We start from the raw sequence: 27,445 nt of genomic DNA on the forward strand, positions 1-27,445 counted from the left end.
CACTCTGAAGCCAAAAGCAGACTTTTTGATAAACATTCAAAAGTAAGTGACACTCTTTGAGAAGTAATTATAAACTGACGAATTCAAAAGCCAATTTTAGTCTAAAGATGTCAAAAGGAGAAAAAGCACAAGACACAATTATCAAACACTGCAAATATATATCAGTATTTCCTGTTTTTTGTGCAAGATCTTGTATTTAATTGTGCCCTAGATAATGCAATAATAAATAATGCAGTCTTTCAATTCCGTATTAAACCCTCCTCACTTTTTTGGATTATATGTATTATTTAAAATCTCATTTAAAATGTAGTCTCATATTTTCTTTAAGAACTTTCATTATCCAGACACACACCCATGGCCTATGAGGAAGAAATCTTTTTCTAAGGAAACATTCAAACCAGGTAAGCTATGTTAATATATCAAAAAAAAAAAAAAAATCCAGTGCAAAAACTATTTAAGTACTGTAATATTTATTCACTATATTGTTCTGACAGTATGTATTATTAACATAATCTATCTATAAGAATAGGTTTCACCTATGCATTTTAGTAGCCTGATCAATGCCAAATTTAGAAAATGAAACTGTGGTACATAAGACTAATATGAAAATAATGCTAATCTCTCTGATATAAATGAATAATAGAAGAATCTTGTTTCACTGGGAAAACCCCATTAGGAATTTTTGAAAACTTTATACCGTGTTTCCCCGAAAATACGACATGTCCTCATAATGCAGCCATGCCACATTTTTTTTTAAACAAAATTTTATTGGTTTTTTTAAAAAAATAGTCAAGGAAAGGGGTAGTGGATAAAGTTACAAATTTTGACAGTTACATTATGCAGGAAATGGCCCTCTCCCCCATTCTCATCACTTTCATTTATCAATACATTAGATTGTTATTACTTAATAGTATTTTGTCAGCATATAAACTTTTATCCTCAAATAATTTCAATCATTTTATATCAAACAGATTTTCTAGTTCATTTTTGTGATCTGAGTTTTCTAGATGTTGCCTCTTCTCCCCCCTCCAGCAGAGCTCCGGCACCTCCCGTGTCCTGTATGTCCGGTGTAGTGTCATCAGGTTTATCTAGGACGACTTTATTTTTTTCCATGAAAGCCTCAGCCTCCATAGTTGTGTTGATTCTAACTCTCGTGTCCTCCCAGAATATTAGCATACCTTCTGGAAAAAGCCATCTAAACCACACCCCTTTCTGGTATAGTTTCTTCGCTAACAGCGAATAGTTTTTTCTTTTATCTCTAACTTTCTTTGGGATCTGTTTCAGAATGGCTATTTCTCTATCCTTGTATTTTAATGCTTGCCCGCTTTGTGCACTCAGAATCTCGTCTCTTATGGTCTTTCTGAGAAATTTAATGTGTACCTCCCTTGGAATGTTGTGTGTTCTGGCATATGCTGAGTTTACTCTATAAATCAGGTCCATGTCCCACCCCATCTGTTGTCTGTCTTTTTTAATATATTCAGCCAATAAATTTGTCATAATATCCCTCAGATCTTCATCATCAGCCTCAATTACATTTTGAAATCAAAGGAAAAAAGACATTCGTTCAAATTCCATTTTTATCTGGTGGTTCTCAAGTTCTTGATTTCCTTTCTGCACCCCCTTCACCTCTCTCCTCATCTCAGCCGTCCCCTCCTCCAAAAGTTCCAGTCTCTGTGAGTTTTGGATCGCACGGTCTTGATTCTCTCTGAGCTGCTCGTTCATTTCCTTCAATTGATTTTTTAAGTCCTCCTGCCCCTTTAAGAGTTGTTGAAACATCTGTTGAAAGTCCAACTCAGGGGGCTTGGGCTGGAACAAAGAAGTTAGTGTCTGTTGTCCGCTGGGGCTGGATGTTGAAGATGCCGGGGCGGAGCCAGCAAAACCCGGTTTCCCTGGTGGTGGTCTTTTAGGTGGCCATGCCACATTTTTCTGGTGGGCAAAAATATAAGCCCCTCCCCGCATATAAGCCCCCTGGACAACCCCCCACCTCCAGCCAGGCAGAGCGCCGCTCACTAATCTAGCAGTATCCCGAAGGTTCCAAGCCGCGGGAACCTGGGGGGAGGCAAAGGTGATCGCGTTGCTTGGTGCCTTCGGGATATCGCTAGGTTGGTGAGCAGCGCTGTGCCCAGCTGAAGAGGGGGTTGCCGGGTGGCTGCTCTCTTGCGAGTGGGCTGCCAAAGAGCTTGGGCGAATGGCTGTGTTGTGCTGTCGCAGCAGTGCAACACAACAGCTATGAAGCGACCACGCTCATGAGCAGCCACCCGACAAACCCCCTTTGCAGCCGGGCACAGCACCATTCACTGACCTACGGGTATTTCCAAGCCATGTGAGCACTTGTTCACTGCTGCCCAGCTCCCGTGGCTTGCCCCCTTCCAAATGCTAGTGAATGGCGCTCTGCACGGCTGGAGAGGAGGGTTGCACGAGCGGCTGTTCCGCTCTCGCTCACCCACTTCCCAGCCTCACGATGCATGGCCCAGCTCTCATTACGGAGCCAGGGCACCTCCGCCGCTGCCATCCCAGCCTGGCTTTTTCTGTGGCTTCCAACCCGAGTCTTTCGGCAGTGGCCACTCTGAGCGCACGCTCTATGGTTGTGGGCCAGCTGCCTGCAGAGCGTACAACCATAGAGTGTGCGCCCAGAGCGGCCACTGCCAAAAGACTCAGGTTGGAAGCCGCAGAAAAAGCCAGGATGGGATGGCGGCGGTGCCCTGGCTCCGTAATGAGAGCTAGGCCATGCATCGTGAGGCTGGGAGGCGGGTGAGCAAGAGCGGAACAGCTGCTCACGCAACCCCCCTCTCCAGCCGTGCAGAGTGCCATTCACTAGCATTTGGAAAGCGCCAAGCCGCGGGAGCTGGACGGCGGCGAACAGGCGCTCATGCGGCTTGGCGGTACCTAGATCAGTGAATGGCACTGTGCACGGCTGCAAAGGGGGTTTGCCGTGTGGCTGCTCGTGAGCATGGTCGCTTCATGGCTGTTGTGTTGCGCTGCTGCGACAGCGCAACACAGCCATTCACCCATGAGGCTGTGCCTGGCTCTTTGGGAGCCCGCTCACAAGAGAGCAGCCGCCCGGCAACCCCAAAACAATAAACCCTCCCCCCATAATAAAGCCCTAGCCATATTTTGTAGGTTAAAAGAAAATAAGACCCATGTCGTATTTTCGGGGAAACACGGTAGTTGTATAACAGTAGAATGCCTAGGAAATGTGTGATGTTTGTCGGCAAAGCATGGAATGTCTGTGTTATTTTAATCTGTTATGTACTGTTTCTAGATACTGTATATAACACTTAGGCATTATACAGAGTGACAAGAACTACCTTATGTAGGCAAAGTATGAAATGAGAGCCATGAAAGTATGAGAAACTGACGGTGCATAGAATGCTTAGAAAAAGAGCACAATTTCAAGCATTTCATACTTTAATGTACCATTTTTAACATTCTATAATTTCCCAGGCATTCTACAAAATGCCTATTTTCATATACTGACATAATGTGCCTCACATCACAATAAAAATGTCACTAGCAAGATATTTTATACTTTGATTTGCCTTTTGGCATTGCAATGTGTGAAATATTAAATGTTTCATACTTGGATGTCCCTATTTTGGCATTCTATATTTTTCCCATTCTACAGAACACCAAATTTCACACACTGAAGTTAACAGATAGTAATAAATTAGTAACCTGATATATTCTTTATCACAAGAAGTCGCCCATACTGACATTTTTGTACTACATCGATTTGAATCCGCTGATCTTTCAAAGTTAACAAGGATCATTTTAATCTGTTTCCAGATGAAAAGACAATCTGGAAAAATCAGCAAGAAACAACAGCATCCCAAAATGGACATGTTTCAGCTACTAGTACAGTGCTTGCCAGCAAAAGAACTATAAAGAAAACCCCAAAACAGAAAACAAATGCAACCAGATCTTCTTTTTGCACCTTGCTGTAAATATCACTGTAGGAATTCAAGGAAGCAGATTTTCAAAAACATCCCCAGAGACCAAACTTTTAACCAGACTGCAGCATGATTGGCAACCACAGTAATAGCATTAAATAACCCAGAACTCCTAATTTTTCTACAGCAGGCCTGATTTCATCCCTTTCTCTGCATCTGCCCAGAAGCGTGCCCAGGATTGAAGTCTTAACTACAATTTGCTTCCCAACTAGTGAAGTGCTTTTCCTAATAAGGAATATAGTGCTGAAGCCGGATATTGCTCCAGCTTTTCCATAACGTTTGCAGAGGCAGAGACCAGCATTGTCCCCTTAATTCCCAGTGTGAACGCTCCAAAGGTCAAGATTGAGGAATAAAATTCTGATTTTTTTAAAAAAAATCCTTCTCTAATCGTCGCTTAACAAGAATCTGATTTTGCCACGGTCGCAGCGGAATCGGCGGTTCCTGGCAGGGACTTTAGAAAGCTTCCCGCGCAATTACAGAAGTAAAAGCCTAGAAGGCCGCGCCTTTCGCTCAGTTCCCAGAGGAGCCACGTTCGTTATTTTTCGGCGGGCCCTGACGTCACATTACACTGCTGCCCCATCCTTGCGGGGAGGCGTTCCCACTCTCGACCCCGCCTCCGATCCACCATTGAAGGAGCGCGAGGGGTGTCCTGACGTCACCCAACCCGGTGCGGTGTATTGTCTGGTTGGGGGAAAAAAAAAAGGGGTTGGCGCTTTCCCTCCTCTCCCCCTCCCCTCTGCAGGAGCCCGAGGAAGACAAGAGCCCGAGGTTTTCCCGCCGCCAAATGGAGGTGCAGAAAGAGAACATGCCGCGACGAGACCACACCGGGGAGGAGAACGCGGAAGCCCGCGAGGCCTCGGTGAGTGTCCCTCCGCGGCTGCGCAGCTTTGCCATCAGGCTAGCCGCTTGGCGCCCACAGAACCAACCGCCCCGGCTGGAGAGCTCCTACCGTCATCGGTCGAAGGGCTCGGAGCTCCTCCCTCGCCGAAGGAGGGGCAAGCGGCGCCAGAGACTGAAAGCCATTGGACCGCGGCGGGAAGGCGCTCGTGCTTCCCGGTGAACCGGGGTCTCCCGCGGAGTCTTCTTTTTGCGATTGCACGGGAGATCCCTGGGCCTTTCAAGAAAACCCTTAAGAAAGGGTTGGGGTTTTTTTTGTAGTCCGTTGCATTTCGTCTTTCCAGTTGGGTTTTGCATCTAACCAGGATGGATCACTGCCCAAAGGAGGAATCGGTGCTAAAACAAACAAGCCCAACCTCGTTACACTTCCAAGGGGAGGGTTGGGGGGGGGTGTTGCTGTTGTGAAGTCGTGTCCGACCCATCGCGACCCCATGGACAACGTTCCTCCAGGCCTTCGTGTCCTCTACCATCCCCCAGAGTCCATTTAAGCTCACGCTGACTGCTTCAGTGACTCCATCCAGCTACCTCATTCTCTGTCATCCCCTCCTTCTTTTGCCCTCCATCTTTCCCAGCATTAGGCTCTTCTCCAGTGAGTCCTTCCTTCTCATTAGGTGGCCAAAGGATTTGAGTTGCATGTTCAGGGGATCTGGCCTTATAAAGAGCAGTCAGGGTTGATCTCCTTTAGGACTGACTGGTTTGATAGCCTTGCAGTCCAAGGGACTCGCAGGAGTCTTCTCCAGCACCATATTCTCAATTCTTTGGCACTCAGTCTTTCTTATGGTCCAACTTTCACAGCCATACATTGCGACTGGGGAAACCATAGCCATGTCTACACACGCTTTTGTTGTCAGGGTGATGTCTCTGCTATAGTATATCATAGATATACTATAAAACTTCCACATGCTATTGGGTTGCTGTGGGTGGATGGGTTTGAAAGGGATAAATTGGGACTATAGGGCCACCCAACCTATAGTCCAAGGGACTCACAGGAATCTTCTCCAGCACCATAGTTAAAAGGCCTCAATTCTTTGGCGCTCAGCCTTTCTTATGGTCCAACCTTTGCAGCCATACATTGCAACTGGGAAAACCATAGGGTGGGTAGTGTTAATATTAAAAGGTGAAATCATGATTTTTTTTAAAAAAATAGCGTGGGCAAACAAGGTGACAATGCCTTACTTGGACTGTTAGTAAAAACGATGGTGAGGCAAGCTGTTTGCGTTACCTGGAAATACCCAAGAAATCTTGCAGTGCTACAGTGCTGCAGGTAGCTCACCACTATTGGGACTGGAATGTATTTGGCTTAGTGACGCATATTACTTAGCAAATGCAGTCCTGGCAATCCCAGCTGTAATTGCAACATGGGCCGTTACGTGGGAAATAGCAATCGCACTTAGACTTCTTGTGCTTTTCCATTGGTATTCCAATGCATCCTCAGGCTTACTGGCTCCTTCCCTCACCATTGAATTGTTTTTCATGTGGAACTAAGGCCGGCCATTACCCAATCCACAAGCATACGGTGGTTTAATTTCTTCAAATTCATACTTGAGAAAACTTTTTTTTCATAAGGGTCTGTAACTTTTAAATTATATCAACCATATTTGCCTATTCTTAATTGTTGATCACTAAAATGCATCAGGATGTTCTTCTATTATAGTTTCTGCAATTTCCTTTGCTGATATTTATCTAATGACTTTAAGTTTAAAAAGATAAAGGTTTCCCCTGCCCAGTTGCGTTCAACTCTAGGGAGTGGTGCTTATCTCCATTTTCTAGCCAAGGGAGCCAGTGTTGTCTGAAAATGCTTCCGTGGTCATATGGCCGGCATGACTATACACCAAGGCACACAGACTTCTGTTACCTTCCCATCAAAGTGGTACTTATTTATCTACTTGCATTTCCATTCTTTTGAACTGCTTGGTTGGCAAGACCTGGGGCAAGAACAGGAGCTCACCCCGTCATGTAGTACCTGGGTCTCGAACAACCAACCTTCTGATCAACAAGCCTTTAAGCTTACTTATTTTCAAAAAATAGAATATAAGAACCTGTAAAAATACTGTAAAGAAGGAATGTAGCAAGTTAAACACAGATGCCTATTATTTGCTATTCCCAATTCTAAAATTTAAAATAAAATAGTATTGCCTTCGGGCCTGTTTTGAAATGTTGCTAAATTCCTTAACAGTAGGAGTTATGCTCATCTACATGGTGCCATGTTGATGACCAAGTAGGAAATTTGACTAATTGATGGGCCATAAACAAGATTAGGCTCACATAACAATTAAGGTAACAGGTTCCCATCTTTAAAAGAATGCATTTCAAAAGCTGGATGTTAGAACTGAATAAATTACACCTCTCAGTATATGTGAGGGCGTTTTCAATATAATACTATGATCATTCCTGCCTTTGGAAAATTACCTAATGTCATTGTTTCTAGATAATGTTGAATAAGATTATTATTCAAGCTTTTGAAGATAAAGACAATTATAACTATCACAACTTTTTTTCCTAATCATACAGACTTTCTGTCAGCATAAGCAGTGTTGCAAATTTGATTTTCAAGAAGAAAATAATAAAAAATCTAATTCAAGTGATTTCAGTGATCCAATCTACAAAGAGATTTCTCTGACAAATGGATATATCAATAGAATGAGTAGAGACGAGCTGAGAGTTAAACTTGCTGAATTCAGACTTGACACCAGGTAACCGTGTGTGAGTGCATACATTTTCTGATGTGTTTCTTACTACATATATAAAGGTAGCATTAATAAAGCCACCTCTTGTGGATCTCTCTTCTGAGATGCTTTTATCATTTGTAGAAAGAAGAAACTGTACATTATGAATAATTATTTCTGCACAAGTCTTTGTCGTTGGAAGAGTTTGTTGGCAGAGAATGATTTCACACTGCAGAGTCATTAAGCAGATTTTTCAGTATGAAATCTTGCGTGAAGTCGTGATGCTAGAATTCGAATTGTAGCATTATATACCGTATTTTTCGGAGTATAAGATGCACCTAGCTTTTGGGGAGGAAAACAAGGAAAACAATTGCCTCTGCCTCCCAGCAATTTGCCTCCTTACAGCAAACACTGTTTCAGTTTAGCCTGATTAGCACAAGGAAAAAAAATCTGCCTCTGCCTCCCAGCAATTTTCCTCCTTGCAGCAAACAGTGTATTTCAGTTTCAATTTCAGCACAGCTTGATTAGCACAAGCAACTGATTGTCGGTTGGATCAGCCTCCCAACCATCAACAGTTTCAGGCTGCAGGGATTGCCATTTCCTATTGCCGCCTCCACGTGCCCTATTTTCAGCCTCCGCAGGCCCCATTTTCGGCCTCTGCACGCCCCATTTTCCACCCGTTCTGGACAGCGGGGATCGGAATGGGCAGAAAATGAGGTGCGAGGAGGCAGAAAGCAGGGCACACAGAAGCGGCAATAGGCAATGGCAGTCCCTGCAGCCTGAAACAGCTGATGGTCTGGAGGCCAATCCAACCAACAATCAGCTGTTTGTGCTAATCAAGCTGTGCTGAAACTGAAACAGGCTGTTTGCTGCAAGGAGACAAATTGCTGGGAGGCAGAGGCCAAAGAGTGGGGGCTAGTGGGTGGGCGGGACTACATTCGGTGTATAAGACGCACCCAAATTTTCACCATCTTGGTGTGTGTGTGTGAGTCTTATACTCCAAAAAATACGGTATCTCTCCATATCTTCTGTTAAAGGGGTACATGGAAAAGGCTCCAGGTAAACTTTTTGAAAGGTTCATCTGATAGAAAAAAAGAAATCAAAGAATTCAGTGAAAATTGAATTGAAAACATTAAATAAGATCTTAATGTGAAAAAAAGGAAACCTAAATGGTAGAAGAGTTTCTTCTTCATTGAGAGGTGTGATAACAGGGGTTCCAATAGCAAACATTTCCTGAGGCAATGCCTGTCTTCCTAACAGCCTGACTCCTAGGCAAGGAAGGCCCCTATCCTAATGGCCTCTCACAGGCTAATAAAGAACTGACTTTTCTAGATGGTGTTTGGAGACAGGCTTATATACATTTGTTGTTTTATATGTACATATAGTACAATATTTAGTTTTAATAATTTGACATAATCCTAAAAATCCACATGGACTGAGGTAATGAATAAATTGCATATCTAAATTAAAGTTGGAACAAGGAGAAGAATTAAAAAAATACTTTGCAGTTGGTGGTGGTTTAGTGGTTTGGTGGTCTTTTAGTGAATGTAGGCTTCACGGACAAATTAACACAGGTGTGATTCTTGGTATTTTCAGGTAGACTTGAAAGAAACTCTTGATTGGCCTCCTAGAATTCCCCTCAACTATAATTGACATTACTGGGGTTAGGTGGAACTGTGGTCTGACTTTTTTAGAAAATAGCTTCCTATGTCAGTTATGTAATAGCATCACAATATTTTTACATATTTATTTTGTAAATAGTGTACATGAAAGTGTTCCTTCTATTCTCTGCCCTAGAGACCATTTAATTCATCTGAAATGTAAATGAAAGGATTATTTGTTTGTGCAGAAATAACTTTTCATGTCATTGCAAACAACTTAAGTAAAAACTGGAATACATTTTGTCTAAAAATAATCTCTTAAATTTCTTTAAAGCATAGGGAATTTTATAATCCCGTCGAATGTTTCTGTTCATGTTTTATCTCTTTCTCCGTGGAAAATTACACAGTAGGAGCAACTTCCTTTTGAGGCTAGTTTGGTGCAAACAGATCAAAGTAGGTAATTCTTGTCATTTCTGTTGGAGGAAGTTATTAAAAACAAGACTGGCATTTTCATGGAGAGATAATGTCCAAATGGATTAGGAGAGGCTACATTTCTGTTCTAACTCAACAGTATACTAAAATATCCTAGAAATAAGCACTATTTTTTTTTAACAGAGGAGTAAAAGACGTATTAAAGAAGAGGCTGAAAAATTACTATAAGAAAGAAAAATTAATGCACAAGCAACCTCCAAATGCAGAAGACTACTACAATTATATCTGTGTTATTGACTTTGAAGCAACTTGTGAAGAAAAAAACCAGCCTGAATTTACACATGAAATAATCGAATTTCCTATTGTTTTACTAAATACTCAGACGTTACAAATAGTAAGTATTCCTGTCCTACCTAATTACTGGATAGTTTAATAAATTCGTGAGAAATTGAGTTTTTCATTTTGAAAACCGATAGGGAATCAAAGGTATTATGTTGCCTTGTGTGCATTCTGATCAACAAATTAGGCAGTTTATGACTCTGACTGGCAAAATCATTTTTAGATCTTAAATTATATCCATAAGAAAATAATTATATATATGTTTGCTGTTTAATGTACAGGCATTTTGGGCAAAAAAAAATATCCCTTCCCTTTTCTCTTGCTAAGTGGAACTAGCATAACAGAAGTAAATACATGGCTAGATTCCCACAAGTAGACAGTTTGAGAAAAGGAAAATGACTGAGTGAAAGACAACAAAGAATAGTCCAAATCCCCTTCTCTGCTACTCTTCTGCTCTAAATGATGCCATCCTGAGGCTCCTTTTCAATTTGTTTTTAAAATGTTGATTCTAATATTCTGCAGGTAATTAACACTGATGCAGTTGCATATCATGATAAGCCATAAAGCTTAGCATAAATGCACATGCTCCTACTCGTTAGTTTTCTGCTATGGAGTGTGGCTAGCAAGTTGCCCATCATTTGTTGTTTAGAATTAATCATGTTGTTTCAATATGGGCTACATTCCTAGCAGGATTAATTGAAAAAACAGGAAAGGTATGTGGCTTATGGCTATGTTCTCTGATTTGTTTTGGCTGGAAAGAACATAGTCTGCATCCTGTATTCACACAATATGTGATAATTTTTAAAAAGGCATCAATACGTGGTTCACTGGCTATGCTGGTTTGAGTAAGGATTCATCAATTGTGGGTATGACGTGGAATCACAGGTGTATTCCTATCACATTAGATGGGGCTTTTTGTATTTCTTTGTTCTCATAGCTCTCCAGATACACTATCCCTAATATACTTTGACAAGTGTGTAATGACTGTATAACATTCCTTATGGGCTTCTCTGTGTTATAACTATTGGTACACTTTGCGAACCTGAAGCTGAAGTGGGAGTTGTAAGAAAGCCCCTAGCAGCAGGAACAGCAGAATATCCTACCTAATGCACAAGTATGGTACTGCGGTACTTGTTGCTAAGGTTCAACTAATCATTATTGTTATTGTTGCTATAAACTTTTATTCATTAAACATGAAACTCAAGTCAACTGAACATTTAAAAATGCGTCACACATATCATTGACTGGCCCTGATAGTTGATAAGGGTTGCTGCCAGCATCCTAGGTATCGACCAAGTATCTTCTTAATTATTTTTATTTATTATAATTATATACTTTATTCATTAAACATGAAACTCAGTCAACTAATCATTCAAAAATGCATCACAGATACCATCGACTGCTGCTAATGGTTGATACGGGTTGCTGCCAGCATCCTAGGTATCAACCCAGTACCTTCTTAAAATATACGATGTTCTGAGTAGCGCAGTTTTTTGCAGTTCCGCTGGTGTTATTGCAGGAAGCTGCAATTTCTTGATGTGTTTTATAAAATTCTTGGATATGGTACCAAGTGCCCCAATGACAATCGGTATCACTAGTTTTTGTTTTTGTTGTTGTTATATTGTTGTTTGACTGGTTGTTATCCCTTTGGATTAATGAGCTATGTAAGGAGCAGATCTGTGTTTTGTCTGTATCATCATGAAATGACCTATGTTTAACTTCAATTTTGTAGGAAGACACTTTCCAGCAATATGTGAAACCAGAGATTAATCCTCAACTCTCAGATTTCTGCATTAATTTGACGGGAATCTCTCAGGTAAATAGTCTGTCACACTACACTCATTAAACAAAACCTTTTTAAAAGATAAAGGTTTAGGCATTAGATATATTCCTAAAACCTGGCTGCAAGCACAGCATGTAAATGAGCTTTCTGGTTTCTCTTTTTCTTTACAAATGCATTTCTTTTAAATCAGAACCACAGGCTGTAAGTAAAGTGATTGTGATAAAGAAATGTATAACTATTCTGTAGATTAGAATTCTGAGTTTCTCTGAACAATTTGAGCAAAACTGAACACACCTCACCATTTCTTAACACCATACTGGTAGCAATCACTATGCCTGATTTGGCTGGGTCAGAGACAAAATCTAATGTCCAGGCAGTGCTTTATGCACTTGGACACCTTGCTTGTACAATCAGTAATGTGGATTGTTCAAATGGTGCATGTATTGATTAGAAGAGGATACTATACAGATAGTCCTTGACTTAACAACAGTTCATTTAGTGATTGTTTGTAGTTACAATGGCATTGAAAAAAAAATGACATGACCATTTTTCACACTTATGACTGTTGCAGCATCCCCATGGTCATGCAATCAAAATTCAGAGACTTGGCAACCGACTCATGATTTTGACGGTTGCAGTGTCCTGGGGTCATGTGATCATCTTTTGCGACCTTTTGATAGGCAAAATCAGTGGGGAAGCCAGATTCACTTAACAAGCATGTTACTAGCTTAATAGTGATTCACTGTAGTGATTCACTTAACTCAGGGGTGTCCAAACTTGGGAACTTTAAGACTTGTGGACTTCAACTCCCAGAATTCCCCAGCCAGCTATGCTGGCTGGGGAATTCTGGGAGTTGAAGTCCACAAGTCTTAAAGTTCCCAAGTTTGGACACCCCTGACTTAACTGCAACAAAAAGGTCATACAATGGGGCAAACTCACTTAGCAACTGTCTCAACAACAGACATTTTGGGCTCAACTGTGGTCATAAGCCAAGGACTGCATGTAATTCTTATGAGAGTTCTACAGTAGTGGCCAAAATTGTGGAAACCTTTTGGAAAAAAGAGCATTTTCTACTCTTTTCTACACAACTAATAACACCACTTTATTTTAGTAGTACCATAAAATTATATATCAATGGAAAGATAATTTAATCAAGAATGTAATGCAATAACTTTTATGAAGGATTTGCTATTAGAATAGCAGCCACAGTATAAAGAAGAAAAGTGAAACATGTAGAAAAAATGAGATATACAAAAATGATCACATCAGTTAATACTTTTACAGTTAATACTGGGTAACCTCTAGCATAAATTATGGCACTACAACATCTTCCCATGGAGCGAACCAAGTATTTTAGTTCTGCCGCTGTTATAATGTGAAACCAAGATTGAATGATCGCTTCTATTAACTGGGTTTTATTGCTGGGTCGCTTCTGACTAACCATTTTCTTTAGTCGGCTCCATAGATTTTCAATTGGATTAAGGTCTGGGCTATTCTCAGGCCGTTCCAGCAGTGGAATATGATTATCTTGAAACTCCCCCCCCCCCCCAAAAAAAGTGGTGTTATTAGCCATCAAACCTCAAAAATACACTTTTCCCAAAAGGTTTCCACAATTTTGGCCACTACTATATCTTGATTGCCACTTTATTGGTTCCTTAGGACCAGTTGCAGGAATAATAGCAATAGTACTTAGACTTATATATCCCTTCACAATGCTTTACAGCCTTCTCTAAGTGGTTTACAGAGTCAGCATATTGCCCCCAACAATCTGGGTCTGACCTCGGAAGGATGGAAGGCTGAATCAACCTTGAGCTCTCAGAACTGAACTCTTGGGGTAATTTACCTAGTTACATTCTTAGTAACTTAGTAAGTTACAAGCACCAGAAAAATGTACATTTATAAATTTTGGTTTGTAATGGTTTGTTCGATATTAAATCTCATATAGAACAATAGACATTTTAGATGCCTTTGAGATAAAGACCCTTAATAGTGATGTTAACTTGCTACTGCTTAAAGTCTTAGTTCTTTTCTTATACATTACAGTTAGGCTCTGTGGAGCAAAAAAAAGAAAGAATTTTCTACCATAAATTGCAATTTTCTTTCAGTTTCCCAAGCTGAGAAGGGATGGAAGAGGAGAAAAGAATAACCAGAATGGTTGACAGGCTGCAGGATTATTGAAAATACAACTTGCAAGAGTTGGATCTAGGAGATCCTTCCCTTCCCCCCTGCTCCCCCCCAGCCATTAAAGAATATTAGACATATGATGCAGATACTTCAGTAGTTATAAAGAAGTTTTCTCACTGAATACAATAAGAATGAATATAGGATATTTTGTTGCATTAATAGTTGTTGTAGAAAGCCAAAGAGAGTATAGTAGATTTGTAATAATATGACTTGACAGAAACCCTCTTTATATTATTCTCACATTGTATAATTAATATTTGATTTTCTTAATATACAGTAATTGTATTTTCATTCACAATATTTCTAGGAGCTGGTAGACAAGGCTGATGAATTCCCAAAAGTGCTGCAATGTGTTGTAGACTGGATGAAACAGAAAGAACTAGGAAGCAAATACAGCTATTGCATATTAACAGATGGGTAGGTGTTGGGGAGAGATATACATGTGTTCAGTTGATGAAACATACTTACTTTTTAATTGCAATCATTGAATTATGTCAGTGTTCTTAAAACCATTCTTTAGCTTTGACAGAATTGTATCTCTGGAATTGTTGAGTTTAGTTGTATTTGCAACAATAAGCTAAATAGGATACTGCAGGGGTGTCCAAACTTGGGAACTTTAAGACTTGTGGACTTCAACTCCCAGAATTCCCCAGCCAGCCATGCTGGCTGGGGAATTCTGGGAGTTGAAGTCCACAAGTCTTAAAGTTCCCAAGTTTGGACACCCCTGGGATACTGTGACTGGAATGTCAGAACACCTTGGATGTTTTCCCTACTTGCTGCACCACATGATTAGAAGAAATATTTTCTGTTCTGAAAAGGTTATAGCAAAGGTACTTTGGTTAAAATCCAGCGTGTAGTAGATTACAACTTGTTGAATTCAAGAAAAGTAATCTGCATAGGTAACTCATTAACATTCATACATGAGCATTGAAGTCAGCTGTTTTTATTAAGTGCCCATACATGAGCAGGGGATTATAATTATGCTAATTTTTCTCTTTGACAAAGATAGTTGAAGAATGCCATTTGCAGAACCTTACAAGGGAGTACATTCATATATCTGTTGATTATTTAATGTTTGGGCCATATCGTTTACATTTTAATAAAAAGTATCATTAGTAATAAGACAATAATAAACTACAAAATCACAGTACAATTGTACAAGTTAATGAATTACGAAACTAATGAAAAATATGATCAATAAAATGTCCGAAAAAAATCAACAGAATGGAATAAGACAATATTTCCATAAGAAAAGTTAGGCAAATAAAATTCTTAGTGCATATTTGAGCCACTGAAAGAAGAATTTAACAGTAGGTGTTTGCCAGAAATAACACTGGTGGTCTGTTTAAGATTCAGGGACTCTCAAAAAAAATGTCTCAGAAAAAATGGGGAAATAGTCAAAAAACTATCCAAATAATTTGCAAAAGAAGCTTAAAAGAACCACCTGATGAAAAGCTAAATTGGCATCCTTAAAATATTGTGATTTATTTGTTTGTTTGCTTCTTTGTTAAAGGTCCTGGGATATGAGTAAATTTTTAAATATCCAGTGTCGTATTAGTCGTCTGAAGTATCCTTCATTTGCTAAGAAGTGGATTAATATCCGCAAATCCTATGGAAACTTCTACAAGGTTTGTTGTCTGCTTGTTTCCTGAAGCATTCAGATTCTAGTTGAGAAAAGTAGAAATTTAGAAATGGGGTTATAATAATTGGCAGGTTAATGAATGTATCTATATGCTGCGGCTAAGTCAGCAATGGCAAATCTTTGGGACTTGGCATGTCAAAAACTCAGAAAATACGTAAGTTCATTCTGATGGCATGTCACATACATACACATTGGGGAGGAAAGAGAAACAATTCTCTATTCCCCACCCACCTCACATCTTGAGAATTGGCACTTGGCAGCAGTGCTAAGGCTGGGCCTGGAGTTGTGGTCTGACCTCGGCTTCAGCCCTAACTTAGGTTGTTGCTGAAAAAGGCCATTTTGCACCATTCCGATTCCTTAGCTTCCCAAAATTGTGCTTTTGAAAGTAGTTTTTGGATGTTGATAAATCCTGGTGTGTTACCAAAAACTTCGTGATGTGTCAGATTTGACACACATGTTACAGGTTTATCATCACTGAGCTAGGAGAACTATATAAAGTTTGGGCTAACGATTGCCCCTACTGAGATCTGTATGACAGATAGGATATAAATGGAGTTTATACTGCCATTCAAAAGCCCTTCTGCAACCCCTAAATGAGATGGAAAAGGGATGCCTTATTTTTTATAGTTTTGGATCCATTTTAAGCAGGGAAATGACAGTTCACTTAATAACCATTTAGTGATGGTGTTGCTGTCCCAATTGTGATCAGTGAGAATTGTATGTATTTTAAAGTTACATGGAGTGATCTATGGACATCACCAGAATGAGAGACCTCCCAAAAACGGCCAGTTTTTCATGAAAATCGGCCTGTGTTTTTTCAAAAAGGACATGCATAGCCTTTAGGAGGCTTATAGAGTGCTCCTTGGGGTGGGGTGGGGTGGGGGGCAAAATCGAGCCAAAAAACGGCCCATTTTTTGCTCATTTCTGCCCTCTACAACCCCCAGGAGCACTCTGAAAGCCTCCTAAAGCCTTATGCATGGCCATTTTGTGACGAGGCGGGGTTTCGGGAGGCAAAAAATGCTGTATTCAGTGTATAAGACGCACCGATTTTCAGCCTCTTTTTTGAGGGAAAAAGGTGCATCTTATACTCCAAAAATATGGTTATTGTTCTGACTCAGCCTTAGCAGAACCAAGAACAGACACCTTGTCCCGAAAACCTCCTTTTTATCTTGATCCTGTGAATTACTGCCATTCACACACTGAAAAGTCCAGGCAATAATCCTTCAAAGACTTAATTGCAGTAACAGACCTTATCAGTTCCTTGAGATAATTGCCAGGCTGGGAGCTTCCAGTTGCAAAGTTGCAAATTAAGTTCTGGCAAGCAGTCTCTGAGGCACGAACCAGGATAAGCAAATATTCCGAAAGAAATCCAAATGCTCGTCTCCTGCAACCACCCCTCCCCTTTCCTCCTATTTATTCTCCAGCCAGGGAGAGGCCATTCAGCATCCATGTGTGCCTTTCTCCCTGAGTCGGCTCTGTGTCCTCAGTTGTTCACCCCTCCTAACAGCTGGAACAGGCCCCAGCTGTTCGTCCTCCCCACTTATTTCCAACTCCGAAGGCAGCTGGGAAATATCGGACTTCCCTGGCTCTATCTCTGCTTCTGATGCAGAGCCCTCATCAGAGCCTTCCCCAGATTCCAAGACTGGCCCAAGTTCCTCCCCAACCTTCTCATCATCCGAGTATGTCGGCAACTCCGCTGGCAGCTGGTAGGCCACAACAGTAATGATTCGATTCATTTTCCAGGTTCGTAAATGCCAAACAAAGCTATCAACCATGTTGGAAAAACTTGGGATGGACTATGATGGACGGCCTCACTGTGGGCTGGATGATTCCAAGAACATTGCACGAATAGCCATTCGAATGCTTCAGGATGGATGTGAACTCCGTGTAAATGAGAGACTGCACGGCGGGCATCTGCTAGCAGTCCCTTCCTCGACTCCAATAGAGGGCGCTCCAATCCCACAGATGCCCAGGTTTCGATAAATATTAGGAAGTGTGTTACCCTGTCTTTCGGGCCCATATTCTTGGTATTCAAAAGCCATTTCAGAGAGTTGAGTTTTTGAAGGGGGCTCTATCCCCAGTTTTACCCCTTGCAGAAATATACAGATCACAGAGCACCCACTGAAAGTCTCTCTTAATTTAACACTCTAAATTAGTCATGCTATGTTTCATTTTAGTTATCCCAAAAATTTATGCACGTATTAAAATGGTTTTCTCTGAAGTAAAGTCAAACCAAAGTGTAACATTTGATCTTCAGATATAACAACACTAGTAAGATATTTAACATAGTTGAATACCATGGGGAATGCATCATTGCTGATCTTTTCTTTTACTGTTTAATGTACCAGAAAGATCTATTTGATTTCATGTCACAGTGACCAAATTGTTTCCTGGAATGTGTTGGTTTATCTGGGTTTGGTAAATTCTTCACAAAGGGGATTTGTTTTTTCAAGTTCGATCTTCCTTACACAGTTGATAGAAAATTCCAGTAGTAATACACTTTTTGATGTATGCATTGATGTTGAGAGACCTATTGAGCCAATATTAGTTACCTTTTAGCTTTATTAAATTCTGGTAGCAATTAAACATCTCATTACATTTCTATTGAAATAATAGAGATGTGTTTAACAAGGATTATTGTATTTTTTCCCTTCTATTGCATCTACAATAGCATGGCATAACTTACTTTAATATCCTTCCCAAGCATTATTTTTAAAAAACAGGGAACCAAATTATTTCTGTAATAATTTAAGCTTTGGCATGGATTTCATGCCAGTATTTCATTCATATAATCAAAGAGAAACAAATCACTTCCCTGTAGATTATTATGACAACCTTTGTTTTGACATTTCAACTTATTTTTTTTTGGAAAGATTTGCTTTAATAAATGCAATTTATGTTTTTAATGTTCTGAACCATTACATAGCATGGCACATTTTAATGTTCATTGCATAACTGTTACAGATTTCTAACTTCAAATTGTATATTTTGGCACGTTCATGGGAATTCTGCACAAATTGTTGCCTAGAATGTTCTGAGGGAATGGATGTTTCCCTCAGAACATAAATGGACGTTTAAGTCGACTAGTGACTTCAGGTCTAAACAAGGACTCAAGCCCATCTTTAATCTATTATACCTCACAGTGGCTCTGTACAGTGTATAGTTTGGCACTGTATGCAGCATTGGTTTTCTCCTGAAAGCCCATTTTGTAAATATTATGCTTTCTTGTAATCGGTCCAGAGCAAAAGTGAATAATGAAATTACACTTTCTGCTGCCGCCTGCAATCTTAATATTATTTTCTACTTTAACACTTTAAATCACGTGTAAAAAAAATTTTCTACACGTTTTGTTCATGGAATTGGGATGGTTTTGAAAGACTACGATAGTTCACACCTCGTGATAAGTAAAAATAGGCTTGACCAATTTATGGACCAGTCAGTCCACATTGTTTATGACTCAGGTTGAACCCAGGCTTTGGGGTGAATCTACTAAAACGATGTCATATGTTGTTATGGACACAGCTTAAGATTTTGTGATATGTCAACTTTTTCCCACTGCACAACTAGCCACTCATCCTCTGGACACTTTAAATGTCAGCTTTTGGTATAAAAGTTTATGCTCTTTTGAATAGTTTGTATATTTTTACTTTTAAAAAAAGGTTTCAATCCACTGTAATCATTTGTATTTCAATTTAATGTGTTATGTCTGTCCAATAAAGGTACTTTGTAATGTTATCCCTTAGCTCCTCTTTCCATTCAAAAATGGATTGTGGGAACAGATAGAAATTTTAGCTGATTGTTGCGACTGGAGTTAAGACAGTGGACAACCAAGGACCATCTGGGGTTCCATTAAGATCTCCTGTGTATGCTTGTATGTTGATAAGGCTGCTGTGGGCCACAAGAAATAATTTATGAACATTTTAGTTACATAGCGCCAGGCAATCACAAATGGACATAATACGGAGATTTCTCCAGTGCAGAAGTCCTACTTACTGATAGATTTTTGAATTAGTTAATTAATATGCTGCATGGCACACTGACCAACATTATCCAAGCAAACCTTGACCTATTTATTGCTGGATTAAAGAAAGATTAGTAACTTTAATCAAATTAAACAGTGGTAAGTATGCTTTGAAAACATAGCCCAAAGAGACCCATACCATTTACATGGGATTTTTTTTTTCCACCGAATTTTTCATTGTGGGCTTTTTAGAAACAATTGATTAGCCAATCTGGGAAGTAGCTCGGTCTTTGGACTGATTCAGCAGGACTTGTCTTCCTATTGTTTTTTTATAATCACCTTCAGAATTACGCGAGTTTACATTTTTGAGTGAAGGATATGGTATTACGGTATTACTGGATGGAAACACCAAAGGAGAACAAATTGAGAAATTTCAAAGAATTCTGATATGGAAGGTCAGTAGAACAGGGCTAATTGCAAATGGAATCAGCTAGTTTGGTATATCATGGGAACATAGTTTAAAAAAAAAAAAATTTATTCAAGAACATTCTTGCTTTATCTCTTCAATTTGTTACAACATCCTTATCTACGAACAGAATTCAGCCAAAGCTAAATAAATCCCATTAATTTCAGCAATAAGACTGTTAAGCATACATTTAAATCTCCCAGTGGAACCAGTGGATGTAAAGATTTTAAAATTGAACTCAACTGTTAAGACATACTACAAACATTGAGTTAATGGGAAAAATGTTTATATCATATCTCTATCAGTTTTGTACTGTTTATATGCACTGATTGGACCTCCTTTAGATCCAGATGAGAATTTATATCTGGTGTGCCTCTGGATTATTCGATTTCGGGCCATTGTAAACCAGGCACTTAGCAATATCATTTTAAAAAAAAACATCAGAAAATAGCGTTGTGTAAATGAATAAAATGTCTTGGTTTATCAAGAAAGTTTAACATGAAATAAGATACGGAACTCAATGATTAAAATGTTTCCATATTTCAACTACAATACTATGGGTCTCTTAGGACAGTGCTCATATCCAATAGCTGAGGAGAAGCTAAATGATATATTACTGAGTGAAACTAAGTATATCCAAAACCTATGCATTTTCGAGTGTAGGAAGACATTGGTCCATTTTAATGTGTTGTCAGCAGTTCTGCTTGGGATTGTTGAAAAATTGCTTTTTAATAGTAGTATATGCCCTTGTACAAGGATATGAAAACAATGGGTTATGTGTTGCTCTCTTGTTTGCTCCGTCTACTGGGATTTGCATAGAAAATGTTCTCACGCATACACTGGATTTGGTTTTCCAGAACATTTGGTTGTGATATGTTCTGCCTCCTCTCAGACAAAATTAAATCTTTTGATGATAAAGTGGCCAGGACTTTGGGATCAGCTGTGAAGATTTTAGCTTGTTTATCTCCATCATTCTAGGGTGTTTGTGGGCGAAATAGTATGAGAACTCCTGTGGGTGAAATAGTATGAGAACTCCTGAATTGGCTAACTTGGTATTACCATTAGCTTTAGCTTTGTAATTAATACACTTAACTATCCAAGATATCTAGGAGGTAATATTCTGAAACCAAGTTAGGGAAATAAATAGTGATGCCTGGATTTCTTCCAATGCAGAAAAAAAATACTAAGGTGTGTAACAATTTTTGTTTCAAACTAAATTTTGGTTTGACCCTTCGAAAGTAAGAGTCCCTCATGGCTTTCTTGGTCATGATCACTTCTTTATTAGAGTATTATTCCAGCTAGCCGGCTTGGCCTAATTCCATCTTCCCACCTCAGTTTTATTTCTAAATTTTTTAGGGTATGTTTTTAATGTTTTTAATTTTTATAATTCGTACAGGGGTTGTTTAATTTGATTTTTAGTTATGTATATGATTGTTTGTATGTTTTTAAATTTATTCCTGTACACCGCCCCGAGTCCCCCCGGAGAGAGGGGGCGGTCTAGAAATTTAATAAATTATTATTATTATTATAGCACTAGAAGGGTTGCCCTTGAAGACTTCCATGAAACTACAGCTGGCCGACAGTGCACCAGTACAGGCAGTCATGGCCATGTTGCTGTATCATCTGTTCCTGCTGCTTCATGAACTGCACCCATTGCCAAGTGGTTTCCGGTGCAATTCAATATGCTGGTTATCACTTATAATGCACTGCGTGGCAGAGGAGCTGGTTACTTGGGGGGGGGCTGTCTCTATTTCTGCTTGTCTAGTGAGGTCAGTTGGAATTGGCGCATTCCAAGTCCATCAGTTATGCAGTGTTATCTTGAAGGATCTAGGAAGCAGGCCTTCTTGGTGATGGCTCCTGCCCTTTTTGATTATATCCCACTCCTGTGAGTTTTTTGCAATCTGTTTAGATCCGGCTGCTCTCCTGGGTCTTAGGTTAGGATGGTGATTGAACCTCTTTATGTTTTTGTTTGTTTCTCTGATCTGTTTGCTATCTTCTGGCACATTTTCTTTTCTGATATGTTTGGTTTTCTTTTTAATTTTTCCATTTGTAAACTGCCCAGAGTTGCTGTGGAATTGGATGGGCTCAAAACTGAAATAATCATAAATAAATGAAAATTAAAGAAAGATAGCTAAGGACCTAAGCGTTTTCCACGTGAAAAAAGAAGGAGTTGTGGGCTCTCTAAAAGGTAAGGGATATCTTGAGACTGAAAAATGAAGGCTAAAGGTGATTGAGCTATTTCTCCCTTCTCTCGTACAATACTAGAGCAGCCCAATTAGTATTTGCTATCTCAAGCAGAACAATTGCTTGAGATACCAAAATCTCAGAAAGCTTCCTTTAGTGATTGGTGTAATAGACAGCCAGTTCCTCAATGGAGTAAGTCCATGTTCTTTAACCTATACACTTCAACATTAATTCACTAACGGATTCTGCAGATATCACTCAGCACATCAACACAACATTGTTACAATAACAACATCCACACTAGAGATCAGAATTTCCATCATCTCATTTTGTTTAACTCTGCTCAATTAAGATTTCTGGAAACATTTTCAGACATTTTAGTTGGTTCTGAGAGAAGAATTGCCATTCCATAACGTTTCATGTTGCTGAGGTCACACTCGTCCATTGCCCTCTACCGGTGAGCTAATGGAGGTCATGTGTTGTCACTTACGGGGCAAGAAGGAAGAAAGACTTTTGGTTTAATCCATAGTGTTCTTTTGCATTTTAGACTACAGCATCTTAAATTTACTGTGGGGCTCTTCCGTGATTTTCACGTGGTTCAGTTTCTATATATATAGTTTTGCATAATTTCTGGTAAAGTAAAATAATTCAGTTTAATTTGCTGTCAAACACACTTCCCTTTTTCCTGTGCTTATCTAACATACTTCAGTCTGCTTCCTCCCATTGTATCAGTTTTTGTTTGCTTCTACTGTATTGTTCAAGAGTTCTGATGAATTTTCCAAAGCAGAAAATATTCAAATTAATTTGCTTGGGGAACATTTCTCTCTAACCGAGAAGTTAATTAAATCTTACTCATGAAGGCATCTGTTTCTAACTAAGAAGATACCCAAATACGAAATACGCTTTGCAACATTGCAGTACACCTCATTACCTCCACCTCCTTCCCTTTATTAAAAATATTTTCTTAAAAATTATATTTATGGAGTTAATAAAATCTTTAAAATTAAAAAATTAAAAAAATGAGGGGGAAAAAGACCCCCCCCCCAAAAAAATGCAAGCTAAAAAAGGAAAAAAACCTACCCTTATACCTAGTGAATACATTAGTACAACATGATCATACAGTACAGAGGTCACATAATGTAACAACCAGTTCGCGCAGAACCGAAAATGTGAATGTGCACCTTCCGCGCATGTGTGCAGCACCAAACATAGCGATTATATAGGACGGGATAGCGCCTGCGTGGGTGGGTGGACCCAGCCACTGGTCAGAACTATCGGTTCTCCTGAACTGGTCCAAACAGGCAGCAGCCCACCTCTGATACAGTATTATACTAATGCAGTGATGGCTAACCTTTTTGTTGTTGGGTACCAAAAATGCAAGGGCGCATGCGTGATAGCACGTGTGTGCCAGCACCCATAATGCAAAGCGCACCACCACATGCACATGCGTGCACAACCCCACACACACACCTCCCACGCGCACTGCACTATTCACTTCCAAGCTGAGCTTGGTATTTCCTTCGGGGGGGTAGGGGAGGCCGTTTCCCCCCCCCCTCAGGCTCCAGGAAAGCCTGAGGAGAGCAAAAAACAGGCCCAACAGGCCAACTGGAAGTTGAGAAGCGATCCGTTTTCAGCTTCCAGAGGCCCTTCAGGGGACCAGGGGAGGCTGTTTTTGCCCCCCTCAGGCTCTGGAGGCTTTCCTGGAGCCAGGGAGGGAGAAAACGGCCTTCCCCGGCCCTCCAGAAGGCCGAAAATCAGCTGGCCAGTGTGCACATGCACACTGGAGCTGGCATGCCGGCACATATGGCTCCGTGTTCCACCTGTGGCACAAATGCCACAGGTCGCCATCACAGTACTAATATTATACAATACAATACAATAGCAGAATTGGAAGGGACCTTGGAGGTCTTCTAAACCATCCCCCTGCCTAGGCAGGAAATCCTATACCATTTCAGACAAATGGCTATCCAACATCTTCTTAAAGACTTCCAGTGTTGGGGCATTCACAACTTCTGGAGGCAAGCTGTTCCACTGATTAATTGTTCTGTCGGGAAGTTTCTCCTCAGTTCTAAGTTGCTTCTCTCCTTGATTAGTTTCCATATTCACTAGATATAAGAGTAGGCTTTTTTCCTTCTTTTTTAGTTTGTATTTTTCATTACCAAATATTGTAAAATATCACAAAATCTCTGCTGTAGTAACACCCATTGCTGCATCCCCCTCATCCCCTTCCCTGGAAGATGTATATCCTGCTCTTACTAAAAGCCAGGCACCTTCCACCTTAACAGAATTAATGTGGGCATTGCCACCAAAATCTTAAAGAGGGACATTTTAGTGAAGTGTGAAATATACATATTTATAATCTGAGAGTAGCTTCTAGTTTTTTATTAATGGAATTCTAAAGTTTTTATAACATATCATTAATTAACATTTTGGGAAGTGGGGGAATCAGGAGGCTGCACGAGATTCGTTAGTTGGCCATTTCTGCTCAGAAGAAAGGCCATTCCGTACCTGCCTTCTGTTTTGCATGACCTGAAAATTAGTTAAGAGAATGAAATCTACCCATTCTTGGGAGCTGGGCCCGTTGTGTTGCCTTGAACTCCTAAGCCACAGGAAATCAGCAGCTGAAGTGAAGGGACACTTGAGTTTGAGGATTAGAGCCAGTAACCAGACCGTAACCCACCAGGGGGAAAGTTTAATTTCTAGGTATCTATGGAGATTCTCAAATCATCCAGGTCATGGTTGTCCTAATTTCTAGACTACCAGCTGCTTGGTTATTTGGAGATATAAGGAAATGTCCATTTGAAGGGTAGATTTACCATTTTATTATATGTGCTTGAGTCTACCCTAAATCCACATTGCATGACTTTTGAACAGAATTTATGCTGACACATTGGCTTCTCTTATTAGCCATTTTTTTTCTATTCTTGCACCCTTGGTGTTTCATTCCTGGGACATTTTATTTGAGAACTGGATCTTGTAAAAGGAAAGATCAAAATTTTGCCACCTGGAAAGTAATAAAAAGTCTTGTGGCACCGTAACACATTTGTTAATGCATGAGCTCTCACCTATCACCCCCTATTTCATCAGCTGTGCAGAGTATAATCCTGAGAATCTGATACACATATATACACAACTCTTAAGCATCTAGACAACCTTTACGGGCTTATGCGTGTGTTTGCATACGCACTTGTAGGTTCATGCCTCTGAATAGGAGACTACAAAAGTGCAGACGATAGCACTTTCAAATAAAGTATTCCAGATTTGTTGCTAGCTGTGCAGAAACAAGTCAAACCGGTTAGTCTGTCTCTTTGTCCACAGTCCACAATCCACAAGCCAGTTTTCTCCTGTTTGCTTTACAAGAAATGGCTTGAGGATGATTGCTTCAGCTTCCGGGTCCGCCTTTTGTGTGCATCCTCCTGAATGTTTGCTTTTCTCCTTCTAGAAATATTTAAGGAGATTAGCTAAATGTTGATTTTTATTTCCTACTGACAGAAGTGGCCCAACTATGGCTCAGAAAAAACAATAGATGGTTGATATTATCGGGGTGTCAGAATGGGAGAGAGGCTTAACTTACACAGTGCAGAAATGAAGGGAATTTCTGCTCCTTCTGCTACTAGTGTTTTTAAGTACATCTAAAACATCAATGAATGAATGAATGATTTTCTCTAATTTTGAGAAATTACTTGGAGATTCACTCTCCTTTTAACTATAGCAGTCTCTAGCACAGTGGGTCTCAACCTTCCTAATGCCGCGACCCTTTAATATAGTTCCTCATGTTGTGACCCCCAACCATAAGATTATTTTATGTTTTCTGTATTTTTTTGAAAATACGTGTTTTCCGATGTTCTTAGGCGACCCCTGTGAAAGGGTCATTCGACCCCCAAAGGGATCCCTACCCACAGGTTGAGCACCACTGCTCTAGCAGTTTACAAAACTCTTATCAATAGATATGATTTACAGAAGTTGCTTGTTGCCCTACTCACATCATCATTTCTACAATATTTTTTTCATGACTGATAAATTCTGAATACTGTAAAATTAAAGCAACAGCCTCAATTGTTTCTAAAGAAATAACGTGAGGGACAGTTATTAAAGACAAATTTAAAATCTCCTTTGAATGGAGCTTCATCACTGTGGACTTCATGGACAAATCCATGCCATTTTCCTGGCAGTAGGACAGACAAGTTGGCTACTATTTTTATTCATGGATGTGTTTTCAATTTAACAATCTAGCATGCAACCTTAGAATTCCCTTCACTAACCAGGCCCAGTATTATGAATCCATTGGAGCCTACTACCTAAAAATACCTTTTTAAAAAAATGCCAAAAAAAAAAGGAAATAATATTTAACTTGTTGGTATCAGCAAATATTAATAGCTCACCTTGGTACAAAAATGGATTCGATATTAGAAAACCGAAACTCATTGCTGTACTTGAAAAGGACTTGATACAGAGAAGATAGGATAAAGTTATTTTAAAAATTAAAATACATTTTCTAATATTGAACAGAAATAGCAATATGAAAGCAAAGTGATGTATTGAAGTATTTTATTCATTGTAATATGAGTTTATTGTGATTATATTAATTCATGGTTCCTAGAGAAAGCTGTAAAAAAGACACAGAAGACTTCACGTGTATAGTTCTAACAGCTAATAACATGAACAATATAATGTGGGAATGAAATTAAGTTGTAAACACTAAATTGCAGGACAGGCTTAAAGCCTTTTTTGCTAATTACAGGAACATTTTTTGTAATGCCACCCGACCCCTTACCTCTTTCCAGAATTTGCTTTCCAGCATTTATGAGTTTGCTTGTCCACTTAGATCAGGGGTGTCCAAACTTGGGAACTTTAAGACTTGTGGACTTCAACTCCCAGAATTCCCCAGCCAGCATGGCTGGCTGGGGAATTCTGGGAGTTGAAGTCCACAAGTCTTAAAGTTCCCAAGTTTGGACATCCCTGACTTAGATGAACCTATTTCTTGATTTCATTTGTCCCTGGTGTACCCATCATGTAGACAAATTGGGTCATATTATGTAGCCAACATTCTCATCTTGCTGACTCCCAATCAGCTTCTAGAAAATGAGAGACTTCTCCAACAAGAGGTATTGTACAAAGTGTAAGGATTTTAGAAGGCCACAAAGTATTTGTTGAAACAAAGGCACTGAGCAGAAGTACGTCTGCATTTTTTTTTTTTACTAATGTCTTCAGTATTATGCTTTAAACTTCCTGTTGAACTCCACCTGTTTGATGAACATTATAGGCTGTGCTTCCAAGACCAGTGACAGTGTCTTTGTAGCTCACAAGGAGCCCAGTTCAATAAAACTGCAGTCTCTGGAG

At 39.7% G+C, this 27,445-nt stretch overlaps 1 protein-coding gene and 1 long non-coding RNA gene across 3 annotated transcripts; one reads left to right on the forward strand and one right to left on the reverse strand.

Moving 5' to 3' along the window:
* Positions 1-19,229, forward strand: ERI1 (exoribonuclease 1). 2 transcript variants are annotated; one of them, XM_081944697.1, is made up of 9 exons: positions 1-42; positions 329-401; positions 3,787-4,809; positions 7,359-7,540; positions 9,730-9,940; positions 11,618-11,701; positions 14,160-14,269; positions 15,366-15,480; positions 17,238-19,229. In XM_081944697.1, exons 3-9 carry the CDS (start codon positions 4,735-4,737, stop codon positions 17,475-17,477), a joined length of 1,017 nt encoding a protein of 338 aa, XP_081800823.1. In that variant the 5' UTR covers positions 1-42; positions 329-401; positions 3,787-4,734; the 3' UTR covers positions 17,478-19,229. The 2 variants fall into 2 exon arrangements, with proteins under 2 accessions (XP_081800823.1, XP_081800824.1); XM_081944698.1 differs by lacking the exons at positions 1-42; positions 329-401 and having other exon boundaries at positions 3,446-4,809.
* Positions 17,891-22,635, reverse strand: LOC309387828. The gene is made up of 2 exons (XR_014174671.1): positions 21,456-22,635; positions 17,891-21,219 (listed from the first exon to the last, which is right to left on the reverse strand). It is a non-coding gene; the product is annotated as an uncharacterized lncRNA (long non-coding RNA).
* Positions 22,636-27,445: the final 4,810 nt, after the last annotated feature.

The sequence above is a fragment of the Natrix helvetica genome, assembly GCF_964273705.1.
Source record: "Natrix helvetica genome assembly, chromosome: 2".
Taxonomy (NCBI): domain Eukaryota; kingdom Metazoa; phylum Chordata; class Lepidosauria; order Squamata; family Natricidae; genus Natrix; species Natrix helvetica.